The sequence below is a fragment of the Pinus tabuliformis genome, chromosome 7 (assembly GCF_031772625.1).
Source record: "Pinus tabuliformis cultivar Carrire ecotype Pingquan chromosome 7, CPIR1, whole genome shotgun sequence".
In the NCBI taxonomy this organism is placed as follows: domain Eukaryota; kingdom Viridiplantae; phylum Streptophyta; class Pinopsida; order Pinales; family Pinaceae; genus Pinus; species Pinus tabuliformis.
Window position 1 is genome coordinate 514,080,948 of NC_142293.1, and position 13,666 is coordinate 514,094,613.

Here is a 13,666-nt window from a genome sequence, read left to right on the forward strand (position 1 = left end):
GGAGAACACTGAAACCACAAAACTAAAAATTTCAATCTTATCTTTTAAAACAATATCTTAAAGTTTGCAGATTTATAACAGTTCTCAAAATACTGTTGGATTGCGACAACGTAGATCATGGTTTCCAAATAAGTTGCCATCCATTTATTCGGTGGCTTGCATTTACCAGTTCAGTTATCTATAGCGATAATCCTCATTAAACAGAAATTGCAGAAGAGTGACAAATGGCAGTTGATGGAAAAAAAAGGTATGTCATGGAGCAGATGGTGCAGTGGAGGGATTTTTTTATTGTAAATTCAATAAGAATGGGACAAAAATATTGAACTTAATTTCATTTCCACCCAAGTTTTATACACAGTGGAAGAATATTGGTGAAATAATAGTCCATTCTAAACTAATCCACATAAACAAAATTAATCGAATTTGTATCATTATTATTACTGCATCATTGGATAAGGATATTATTTGGTGAACCATTGTTTTCTATGGTGTGGGATCAATTTTTTGGCCATATGCTGTAATTGATTTGTATGTGGCATTTACGAAATAACTGTACCTAATGTAATAGAGACAATTAATCATTAGAAGTTACTGATTTTCCAAAAGAAATTATATTCCCATTAACAATTATTATCCCAAAAGATTTGCTTAGAAATTATATTCCCATAACAATTATTATCCCAAAAAATTTGCTTCAAAATTAGTGACTTTGCAGGAGAAAATATCCTCTCTACCACATTCATTGCTTCACAGGTAGTCCCCCGTTATCTCCTTACTTCACAGGCCATGGACATGACTGCATTTACCCTACCTGAAATTCCTTTTGATTTTGTTTTTGGCCTTTCCAGTAACATTATTGTGCGTTCCATACGTAAATTCATCCAGACCGATTGAATGGTGAGTTAAAATCATCCGATTCCCATGTGATCAACTATAAAATTTGTTCTGTTCTGCCAATCTCAGACTTAGTTTTCTGGTCCCCTAAAACTTAGCTTGTTCTTTCAGCTATGCACCATTATCAACCTCACATGACACTAGTTTCTCGAGTCTTTAACCCTATAAAGCCATCTCTATTGCTCCTAGACTGTTATAGCATTTCAGTTTTTGGAGCACTCCAATGCAGAGAGCCTCCTTAGAGTAGTTTTAACTTATAAACTTGGGAATCTGCATTGTTTTCTGAGGTCTGTGGAGTTATTTTTGTCAAATGGCTGGTGGTATGCTGATGCGTTTTGCGGCTTTTGCCTGTCTGTTCTTTCTAAGTTTCCTTCAGCAAGCTGCAGCCAGAAGAAATGGGTTTGTGAAGACAAAGGGCACCCATTTTTCTGTCAATGGGAATCCACTGTTTGTCAATGGGTTCAACTCTTACTGGTTAATGACTATGGCAGTAGATCCAACACAGAGAAATAAGGTTACCTCTGCTTTTGAACAAGCTGCAGCTTCTCGGCTCAATGTTGCCAGAACTTGGGCATTCAACGATGGCCAGTACGAGGCATTGCAGACTTCTCCCGGTGTATATGATGAACATGTCTTTCAGGTTTGTGCATGGGGTCTTGCAATACGTCAAGCCTTCAAGCCCTGCACCCATTTTTGCTTGATGTTTTGTTTTTGGATGTCTAGATATGCTGGCATTGTTTGTATTCTGATTTTTGTGGTTGTTTTGTAATGAAGGCCCTGGACTTCGTGATCTCTGAGGCCAAGAAGTATGGTCTCAGACTAATACTTAGCCTGGCGAACAATTATGCGGACTTTGGAGGAAAGGCCCAATATGTACAATGGGCTCGCAATGCTGGACAGAATCTCAACTCTGAAGATGATTTTTTCACCAATCCCACTGTTAAAGGATACTATAAGAACCATATTAAGGTAACAGAGTGTATGCATTTCTTTCGTTATATATATATCCACATACATAGACCAATTTGTATATTATATATATATATATTTACAAAAAATTAATAAAATCTTCATTCAACAATGCATTTTGCTGCAGACTGTATTGACCAGAGTGAACAGCATTACTGGAGTAGCCTACAAAGATGACCCTACAATCTTTTCTTGGGAGCTCATGAACGAGCCTCGTTGTCCAAGTGATCCTTCTGGGAGGACCATCCAGGTCATATAGCAACTTTTGTTTTTTAATCAAAATTAAAAATGGAAAACAAATATATTCAGATATTCAATCAAGAATGCTCTGTTTTGAAATTTCATTTTTGTAGTTGAGCATCACAGTTCATAGCTCTTCTAGGTTCATAGTTTGGTGGGTTCTGATAATAATTTCCCTGTCTGATAATTAATTATTTTTGGTATAAAAATGGAAAACAAATATATTCAGATATTCAATCAAGAATGCTCTGTTTTGAAATTTCATTTTTGTAGTTGAACATCACAGTTCATAGCTCTTCTAGGTTCATAGTTTGGTGGGTTTTGATAATAATTTCCCTGTCTGATAATTAATTATTTTTGGTAATGATTTTCTGTAACTGCTATGAGTAAAAATGGTGGTTCTTTGGCTGTGATGAGGAAACAGGGATGGATAGAGGAGATGGCTAGCCATGTCAAATCCATTGATAGAAACCATCTTCTGGAGGCTGGGTTGGAAGGGTTTTATGGGGAATCCAAAAAAGAAAACAACCCAGGCTTCTATGTGGGAACAAATTTCATTACCAATAACCAAATCAAAGGAATTGATTTTGCAACTATTCATTGCTATCCTGATAATTGGTAAATCTCTATCTTACCCCCACACATATATACTCACTCTTTTGAATGATATAAAGCTTGCACTAACATATTGAACTGTGATTTCAACTTTAAAGGCTTTCTGGATCAGATGAGGAGGCCCAACTTTCGTTTGTGAAGAGTTGGATAGAGAGTCATTTGAAATATGGGAAAAGAATACTGAAGAAACCAGTTCTGTTAGCAGAGTTTGGGAAATCCTCTAAAGACCCGGGATTCGACATTAGCCAGAGAAACGAGTTATTTGGTGTGATTTATAAACACATCTATGCTTCTGCTAGGAGGGGAGGAGCGAGTGGAGGAGCCATGTTTTGGCAGCTGATGGCGGACGGAATGGATTCATCTGGAGATGGGTATGAGATTGTTTTGTCTCAGAACCCATCCACAACATCTATTATTTCTGCTCAGTCTCATAAATTGGCTGAGCTTACTCATTTGTTAACAAAGTTGTATGAGACTGGAGGCCGAGATTGATTGTCTAATTTGTGTACATATTTAGTGAGAGTATTTCTGCACCAAGTATTAGTTAGTATTGAAATCTATATTGATCAGGTATTAGTGAAATCTCGATTGAGCAGCCTGATGTTGATGATAGTCAAAAGCCTCTGAACCAGAGCGAGAAGATGGGGAGCTGTGTAAACATCGAGTTCCAGTTCCATAGGTGCCCTTGGCTAAAAGTGAAGAAAACAAGCAGGGGCAAATTGGTATATACATGAATTTTACTATGAGGAGATGGCAATAGACATCCAAGAGCATATGTTTGTTTTACTCTGAGGAGATGGCAATAGTCATCCAAGAGTATATGCTTGTTACTCTTTAAACCAATGTTGTATATTTGATTAGACACATCCTAAATGCATAATATTTGATTACGAGGGTTAGTACTCTCTCACTTTTGTAATGGGTGAGGTTGTAAGTTTACATCCTCTTTGATTTTATGTAAGGGAGAGTATCTTATATATGATTGTATTATTAATATTTCAATGCCATAGCCAGGGTCATTGAGTTTATAATTATAAAATTTAGTTTAATTTACATATTTATATTTTTGGTTATGGAATTGAATTTAAATATTAATATAACAATTTAATATTTATTTTATTTTATTTTATTTTATTTATTTATATATATATATATATATATATATATATATATGATAGAATAATTGCTTTTTAAAATCCAGTTGGATGGTTTTTTTTTAAATTTATGATTATGTGTTATTAGACGTGTTTTTAATATCAATATAGTGTTGAATTTGTTTTTTCTTCTTCAATATTTGATTTGATTTTTTCTTAACTTTAATAATTTTAATGTTAAATTTTTATTGAAAGTCATTATTGTTATAATTTGATTTTAAAATTCAAATTATTTTTGTGTGATTAGATTTTGTATTTTTGTTGTAAGGTGGTTAAGGTTTGAAATTAGTGGTAATTAGGAGGGGATATCTCACAAAAAAATCAGTCATGTTAAAAGTTTGTATGGTCTAGACCAACTATGGCCCCTAAGTGATTTTGATGGCTTAGACACCTTTAGATGACATGCAAGTCATAAACACACTAAAATAAATCAGAATTTAACAAATAAAAATACTTTATTTATATATTATTTTTTCATTTTTAATACAAAATCATGTATATTTTTTATAATAATTTCGAAAAAAAAAATCTAACCTTTTAAATAATCAAAGTTGTGGTAATCTTATAATGTTTCTCTTATTACTTTTTGAATATAATAATAATATAAAAATTTATTTTTGTAAAGTTCAATAAAATCAATGTAAAATCAATAAATGTTATTAATCATATTTTTTAATTAAAAGCATTATTTTTTAAAAACGATAATTTATTTCATAGTGAATATATTCCCTTAATATTTCAATTACAATTTCAGTTAAATCTCACCCAAATTACTTCAAAACAACAACAATTCATCATAATTATATACACAAATAATTGAAACTTATTCATCGTTTAAAGATTTTTTGAATGTGACATAGGAGACAAGAGAAAAGAGAGGACAAGGGAGAGTTAGTGTGTTGGGAAAATTTTGAATGGTGCACCATATCACAATAAATTAATTTTCATTCTATATGTTTCCAACAACCAAATCTTCTAGTGATGTGACATGGGGAGAGGTGGTAGTTTTTTCACATGAGTGAATATTTTCCCCTTTATGAAATGGTGCAACAATAAAAACAATGGACACGACACAAAATTTTTGAGGACATGGTACAAGAGGCCAAATGAAGAATGAAGTTGGCAGAAAAGAAAACAACTTATATAACATACAAGAAAGTTTTTATCTAAAGTGATATCACATAGGAGAAATTTTTTACCAAGTGATATGTTGCATGGTGTAAATAATTCTGGCACAATAAATTAAATGCCATAGATGTAACAAACGAGTTCTATAAGCTACAAAAAGGGATTTTTTTCCTTCATAAGCATAAAAACCAAGAGAAGCCCATACATGTACGACATAGAATCCATACAAATGACAGATGGGAAAGATGCCATACCATTTGTATGAATGATGACATGGCAAGAAAAAGAAATTTCTTGAGGAAACTTCAAAGGGATATAACTTTGTGCTCAGACCTCATAATTGGTCAAGAATATAGTTGTTGGAAGGCTCTCGATGAACATAACACCTTCAAAAAATAGAAGTGACTAAATAGTCATGGTTTAAGAGGAAAATTCAAATACCTTACCTCATTTATGACATTTAAGGGGTTGGGCATGTTATCCTTGTTATTATGGTAATCATGGACATCATAACTTTGTATAGTGAAAGCCTTTGAAATTACATAAGCATTTTGAATGACACCCTCTCACTTTCAATGTCACTCTTGATGATCCGCACCATAATGGAAAGGTTTGTAAGCTTTATTTCTGTTTTTCTGGGATTTGGATTAAACCGCAAGTAATTTTGAGTTCTTAACCAAATTGGTGTGATGCACAATGATCGTTTAGGTTCAAAACTTTGTAATTTCACAAAGATTTATCAAATATAAGTTTCTTGGTTGTGGCCTTTTTGGGACAAATTTAAACTTGTGCACAATTTTTTGTTCAAGGTTTGTGTTGATTGATTTACAATGGGATATGATATTTTTTGTACTCTATTATTTCATTTATGTTGATATATGATTCTAAGTTCTTGATTAGTTTGATGAAATAAGTTTCGTGGGTGGTTGATTGTGCATAATTTTTATTAAAAATAAATAAATACTACTTTTGAGACTAGAGCTTATATGACCAAGTCTGCCATGTAGAGCTAGAGATTTCTCTATGTTTCCCATATTCTCACCATGTGTTAAAATATTTAGAAAATTGACAATTGTGTATAGTTGTAGGAAATACTCCTTTCCATCGTCCATGGAAACACTTTAAAATAACACCGAAATACATGTGTCGAAGAAGTATAGAGACACACAAACACAGGTTCCAAGGGAAGCATGCACACAAACATAGGAGTTTTAGAGGAAGGATATACACATAAAGACAAAATATCTGGAGCAAGGAGAACAACTTTTTTCAATGAAGTGCAACAGAATCATCAAGCACCCTCATAGAAGTGGTGGGTGTAGGTTCTTTAAAGAAATGCATGTCAAATTAAGTTCACTAACAAGTGTTTGGGTCTCACATTAATTAGGTAAAATTAGATACCTAGACTAATTTCTTACTAAAAGGTTTAGAAGAACATGTGTGTTCTAGTTCAATCATACTTTTGAGCGTTATAGATAAGACTAATATTTCCATAACTTTGGGATAGCATTGGATGTGCTCTAGGCCTCAAATTTTGCAGGGAGTCTTGGGCACATGTATTCCAAAGAACCCAGAAAGCGTTTTGGGAAATTCCACCCAGAAACGATTTCATTAAAATAATTAATATTTTTTAATGGGACTCTAAGTCTAAACTTAGGAAATTAAAAATATTAATGGGTATTAATCTAATTGTGGGTGTAACTTCTAGAAGAAGACGAGGATCAAGATAAAATGATATTAGCCATTGATTTGCTTTTAATTTGGGTCTTTGAATGTCAACAAAATTATTATTTAAGGGAGCTTGAGGGGCATTTGGAAAACACTGAGAGATCAAAAGATCGAATTTCTGAAGTGAGAAGTTCTTAGTAGGAAATTCTGATCGAGGAGATTTCTTACAGAGAGGGGAAATGAGTATCTGAAAGAAGGAAGGTTTCCTGGGATGAAGAGTATGAGGCAGAGAGAGGGCATAAGGATGTCCAAAGAGAGGCAGATGTTGTCCCATGTAGATCTGACACAGTGACAACGTAGGCCTTAGAGGGAGATCAAATTCCTGCTAGGAAATCAAATTTCAGTAGCCGGGAGCCGGGGTGTGAGACCAGGAGGCAAAGATTCAGATTTTCCAACTAGCAAAGGGTCCAGAGAAGGAACCGTGTGATACCCAGTAGGGGTGACGCAGGAACTGCATAGGAGTGACACAGTGCTGCGCAGAGGGTACGCAGAGGCTCCAGTTCAGCATGATCAGACTCAGATTCTCCCACTGACATGGTGAGATCATTTTGCCATTCATTTTGTCTAGTTTCTCTCTATATCAATTGCTAGTTGAGAACCCAAGGATTGTACTCATATTTTCTCCTGCATAAGAATAAACAGTCAGATCTGTTGCACCGGTTTTCCTGCATTGGGTTTTTTCGGGGACATTTGTCCAAAAATAACGGTGTCTATTGTGTTGTATTTTCTTTCTTTCTCAGTCTCTCGTTTCCACATAATATTTAACTAAGTGAAGGATACAATGTATGTATTTCAATATTTGTTGTAGGAAATTGCAAATAATCTGTTCATGTAAATCTATCAAGTAGGAGAAATATCTTCAGTTGTTGTAGTAGGGATTTCATTTTAGGAATTTTCACATTTTACATATCAGTTTATTTTAAAAATGCCTTAAAGACTTCAATTTGTACTTGCAATTTTGTCAATAGTTACTAACACCTATATTTTTCCAATCCTACTTCAATTTTTTTAAGTATGGAGTAACCACTATCACTTCCTTTTTTCCTTTAGTGTATGTATGAGTAATACATCATTCCAATTTTCAAGTGTTAAAACTTCTTTAGCATTTCCATTCGACTTGCTAAAACTTCTCGCAAGTATAAATAGCTTTTCTATTAATTTCACTTGTTTTAATTGGTAATAAAAAAATTACAAAGTTATTATGTTTGTATAAAAATTTACATGGCAAATGGGTTTTATCAAAAAATTTAATATATTCTAAGTGTCAGACCAGGAGGTAACTCCTCAAAAGGTAATCGTATTATTCATTCAGGTTGTTTATTATTATATACAAGAGGGAGTGACTGTTCAGTTCATCTCCCGATGACTCTTCATTTTCTCTATTATTTATTTACACTAATTGTAGTTGTTCAGCCAATCCCTATGATTAGGTGTCAACATTCCCCCCCCCCCCCCCCTTAATCTGAAGGGATGTTGGTGAGTCCAAGCATCGTTCTGAATCTTTCAAGCTTTTCTCTTCCAAGCGCTTTGGTGAAGACGTCTACAATCTGCTCATTAGTGGAACAATGGTGAAGATGGATTGTTTTGGCCTCAACATGATGTCGAATGAGATGATATTTTGTATTGATGTGCTTCGTTCAATCATGGAATTTTGGGTTCTTAGCCAACTTTATTGCGGAGGTATTTTCAATCATGAGTGGAGTCGACTATACTTGTTTTATCTGCAAATCTTCCAGAATTTTCCTGAGCCACACAATTTCTTTTGTTGCCTCAGCTGCTGCCACATATTCTGCCTCTATTGTGGAATCTGTTGTAACTGATTGTTTGCGTGATCTCCAGGAGACAACTCCTGATCCAAGACTCATAGCATAACCTGAAGTAGATACCCCAGGTTTTTTATATCCATCAAAGTCTAAATCAAAGTATCCAATCAAGCTGAAGTCGCCCACCTGTGTATACTTGATTCCAAAGTATTCAGTTCCTTTCAAGTACTTTGGAACTCTTTTTGTAGCAGACCAATGCCCCTCACAAGGTTTTTGGATAAACCTGGAGAGGATTCCAATAGCAAACAAAATGTCTAGTCTGGTAGTAGTTAGGTAGTTGAGACTTCCTACAAGTTGTCTATACTTTGTTGCATCCTCAAATTATTTTCCTTCAATGGATGTGATCTTTAAGTTTTGTTCCATTGGAGTAGTCATAGGATTGCATTCATTCATGCCAAACCTATTCAACGGATCTCCAATGTACTTCTTTTGAGAAAGGAATATGGACTTCGGATGTTGATTTACTTCAATACCAAGATAGTAATGAACATAGCCCAAATCAATCATTTCAAAACCTTTCCTCAATTCCTTCTTTATGGATGCAATGTAGCTCTCATTGTTCCCTATCATCAAAAGGTCATCTACATATACCACAAGATATACAACTATTTTGCCAACCTTCTTGACAGACAAAGTTGCATCATCAAGATCATAATGTTTGAAATTGAGTTTCAGAAGATGCTCAATTAGTTTTTCATACCAAGCTCGCGGTGCTTGTTTGAGGCCATACAAGGATTTCACAAGTTTTCATACTTTATGTTCATGTCCTTTTACAGCAAATCCTTCAGGCTGAGACATAAAAACATTCTCTTTTAGATCTCCATTCAAGAAAGCATTTTTTACATCCATTTGATGGACTTTCCAACCGTTTTGAGCTGCTAGGGCAAAGAGTATCCGGATGGTAGCCCATTTTGTTGTGGGGGAAAAAGTCTCCTCATAATTGACCCCTTCCTTCTGTGCAAAACCTTTTGCCACAAGCCTGGATTTGTGCTTGTCAAGTGAGCCATCAACTTTATACTTGTTCTTGTAGACCCACTTGGGGCCAATTGGTTTGGTTCCCAATGGAGGATCAACCAGCTTCCAATATCCATTCTTTATCAAGGCATCATACTCCTTCTGCATTGCTTCTTTCCATTCATTATGAGAAGTAGCTTCTTTGAAGGAAGTTGGTTCAAAATCTATAGACAAATTCAATTCACAATCATAAGAAACATCCATATCAACAGGTGAATTAGAGTCATCTATATCACCTCCATTTTTTCGGGTTGAATTTCTAGTTCCTATATTTTCAACCTCATCAAGATGAACACTTTCAAGTGTCTTTGTCAACCACTTTGGGGGACCTTTCTGAGATGGTCCAGGCTGCTCTGTTGATTGAGTTGGGACTAAATCAAGATTAAGTCTCACAATTCTATCAATCACATCACTCAAAGTATCATCCATTGTTGGAGTTTCAAGCGGGGGAGAGAGTGCTTCAGAAGAAGATTCCACAAGTTGATCTAGTATAGGAATCCCCCCTTCAAGATGTGGAATCTGATTATCAAATTCTTGAAATGATTTTGCATTTGCGAATCTATCCAAGCGATCAAGTTTCCGCTCAACAACATTGTCAGTTTTGGATGATTCAAGAAAGATTACATCTCTAGATACAACAAACTTTTTATTGACTTCATCATAGAGATGGTATGCTTTGGAGGTTTTTGAATACCCGAAGAAGATACACTTAGGAAATCTTGCACCAAGTTTGTTTCTATGTCCCTTTGGTATCAAGCCATAACATGTAGAACCAAAGACCTTGAGATGCTTTACCGAAGGAATGTGCCCATACCACATTTCATAAGGAGTCTTGTTTCTAATAGCATTAGATGGACATATATTCTTTACATATACAACACATAGAACTGCATCAGCCCAAAACATCATTTTTACATTTTTGAAAAACATCATGGAGCGCACCATATTTAAGATTGTCTTTATTCATTCTTTCAGCTACTCCGTTCTGTAGGGGATTATAACGCACAATTGTTTGATGTTTGATCCCATATTGGCGAAGATAGTTTTCAAATTCATTTGAAGTGTATTCCTTTCCATTATTAGTGCAAATAGAGCCAATATGAGATTGTGCATCATTTTCAATCCATGTATGAAAGTTCTTGAATGTTTGAAAAGCATCAGATGTGTTCTTCAATAAATAAACCCAACACATTCTAGTGTAGTCATCAATAAATGCCATGATATATTTATTTCCATTTGCAAAAGGAACATGCATTGGACCACATAAATCTGAATGAATGAGTTCAAGTTTTCTATGTGCTCCGGAATGTGAATCATGAAAAGACTGTTTGCTATGCTTTCCTAGAATGCAAGCATCACATTGCTTAAGTTTCCTAGATATTGTAGGCAAACCAGTAACACCATTTTTCTTCAACAAGCAGAGGCTGTCATAGTTCAAGTGTCCAAATCTAGCATGCCATAATAAACTTGATGGAAATGTACCTTCTTCATAATGAGAATTGTATGAGAAATTTTGTGCACGAGCAGAGGTACCTTGCAGCTTGAGAAGCCTTTCTTCTTCTATCCCTGTCATGACAAGTGAGTGGTCTTTTGCTCTTCTCACCTCAAGCTTGCCATCAAACATATGAATGGAGTGTCCTTGCTGGTGGATGTGGACCAAGGACAACAAGTTTCTCCTCAGCTATGGGAGATATAAAACATGATGCAAAAGAAAGTCTGGAAGACTAGGAAATTTAAGCATGATTGTACCAAGCCCTGATGACTTGAGTTTTGATTTGTCTGCAAATATACTGCTCCATCAACATTGTCAGTAAATTCTTCAAAAAAATCTCTTCTAAAAGTCATATGGCAAGTTTCTCCTAAATCAAGCAACCAATCATTTTTCCAAGAAGCAAGTGAAGCATTAAATAAGTCTTCATTTACTCCAATATTACATTGTGCCACAACATAGTGAGCGAATTCAGGTGCTATACCTTTTCCTTTGTCATTAGTTTTACGTTTGGGTTGGTTTATTTCATGCTCAATTCTGTCCCAAGGCAACTTGCATGTGGATGCATCATGTGATCCATCTCTTTTGCAGTGTATGCAGTGAAAATCTAACTTTTCTCCTTGAGAGTGTCTGCCCCCCCTGCCTCTGAAATTTCTTCCTCTTCCTCTTCGACCACCTCTTCCTCTCGAAGAATTTTGAGCAAGATTCTTCTCTATATGTGCAAGGCACACAACCTCTTCAGAAGACTGAGGATTTTTCTTCTTCCAAAAATATTTCTCTTTCAACAATTTTTTTCACAAGGGAGTCAAAGGAAATATCTTTGAGGTTTCCATTTGCTTGCAATGACTCAAGATAATTTGAGTAAGTGGGATAAAGTTCCTTAATAAAAGCTATCAGAGGAATGTCGAGTTCAACATTAGTGACTTTGATATCATGCATAATAGATTTTACTTCTGATGCAAGAGCAAGAGGATCATTATTTTGTAATTCAAGGGTGAACAATTTATTCATGAGTTGAAGAATTTCAAGTGCAGAGTGTGATTCATAGAGTTCCTTTAGTTTTTGTAAGGCTTCGAAAGCATTTGAAAATGGTGAAATATGGCGACTCACCTCTTCATTTACTGATGCAACAATCAATGCATAAGCCTTGTTGTTCTTATTTTCCCAAATGGTGAATTCCTTATCTGAGGTAGGTTGTTTTGGCTCTTTGTCTCTGTTTCCAACACACACTCCTTTCCACAAATCACTAAAAATGAGAGTGTTTTGGATATTCCGAGACCACTCAGGATAGTTCTCCTTCCCATTAAGAACCACTCCCACAACAGATATCAATGAGTGCATTTTAAAAATATGTACTGTGTAAAAAAAATTGCTCTTCTGCTGGTAAAAAAATGACGTAGGATGTTGACGAAAATGAGGTGGTAGTCTGTAATTCAACTACTAGTTAACTTTGTAACCTCATCAGCAAAGTTGCATCTTTACACAATTCGCGGACCTGTGGGTTATGGGCCCACAACATTTTATTAATTTATTTATCATAGTCGGAATGAACACGATTTCTTTAATGTTTATGACTAGAATTCAAATAAATTTAATATTCTTTATGATCATTTCGCATCCACCAAAACTGTTAACCTATATGCATGTTGTGATGAGATTATCGTCCGATCAATCAACCACCGAATCGGTCGTGATGGACGGAACTCAACGAGGTTTTAATCCCGTTGTATAAAACCTTATCACGTCCGAAATTTAAATTAACTCACATGCATCTTCCGACACGATATGCATCTGATTACCCATTAAATGGATGGTTCGATCACTCTGAACCTTAAACTCTTTTTAATGATTTTATCGGGTCCACTAGCTGAGGTAACTTTCTTGCAAGTTCCAGCGTGATCACGTGGATCTTCTTAAATTCGGTTCTGTACATGGATTTTCCCCCTGAGGGTCCCGCTTATCTGACCAGTCATTGTCGATCCCTCGTTGACTTCTCCTTTTATCAAGCGCTTCAATCTGCGCCATTTATCTCACTTCTCCAGATCCAACGGATATCACGTCATCCGCTCACCAACTAACCCGGATGATCTCCACCGTCGATGTGACCCGTCCAATCAAATGGTTGTCGCGCAATATTGCGTGAAATATTGCATGACCAATATCAGGTCAAGAGCGTGCGAGAAAAGTGGTTTTCCCATGCTACGTGTCGCCCGCTAAGGTTAATCACGTGAATTTTAGGAATATCGTTTATAGCCTTTAGGGCGCGCGAGATACCGCTTCCCACTTATCAATACCAATCTGTTAGGATATTCCGACACATAGGAAATAGTTAAGTACAACTTGGTCTAGTGTAGAGTTAGGTATAGAGTTAGGTAAAGTGTGTTTCTTTACCGTTGTACATTTTGTAACTTACAATCCGACGGTCACGATATGTAGTGATCCGACGGTTCAGTCTCTCCCCGGTATTACCGACACTTGATCCGTGGCTTGACACCCGATTGGTCCATGATTTCTATTTAAAGCGCATGGAGGGTCATTTGTAGGGAAAATCCGTGCATGAGATAAACATATGTAAATTTTCATTCTTTTATTAATAAATTGCCTGAAGTGGC

At 35.5% G+C, this 13,666-nt stretch overlaps 1 protein-coding gene across 1 annotated transcript; it reads left to right on the forward strand.

The window, feature by feature from the left end:
• Positions 1–709: 709 nt before the first annotated feature.
• LOC149248318 (mannan endo-1,4-beta-mannosidase 1-like) lies at positions 710–3,779 on the forward strand. Its single transcript, XM_089458400.1, has 5 exons — positions 710–1,534; positions 1,669–1,863; positions 1,991–2,113; positions 2,528–2,721; positions 2,817–3,779. The coding sequence occupies exons 1-5, from the start codon at positions 1,205–1,207 to the stop codon at positions 3,208–3,210; spliced, it is 1,236 nt and encodes a 411-aa protein (XP_089314526.1). The 5' UTR covers positions 710–1,204; the 3' UTR covers positions 3,211–3,779.
• The last annotated feature ends 9,887 nt before the right edge of the window (positions 3,780–13,666 follow it).

Bases quoted from the DNA above. Each gene is read 5' to 3' on its own strand.
- LOC149248318 (XM_089458400.1), top strand. From the start codon at position 1,205: ATGGCTGGTGGTATGCTGATGCGTTTTGCGGCTTTTGCCTGTCTGTTC. The intron at 1,864-1,990 runs GTAACAGAGTGT...ATTTTGCTGCAG, and splicing joins ACTATAAGAACCATATTAAG to ACTGTATTGACCAGAGTGAA. The intron at 2,114-2,527 runs GTCATATAGCAA...ATGAGGAAACAG, and splicing joins CTTCTGGGAGGACCATCCAG to GGATGGATAGAGGAGATGGC.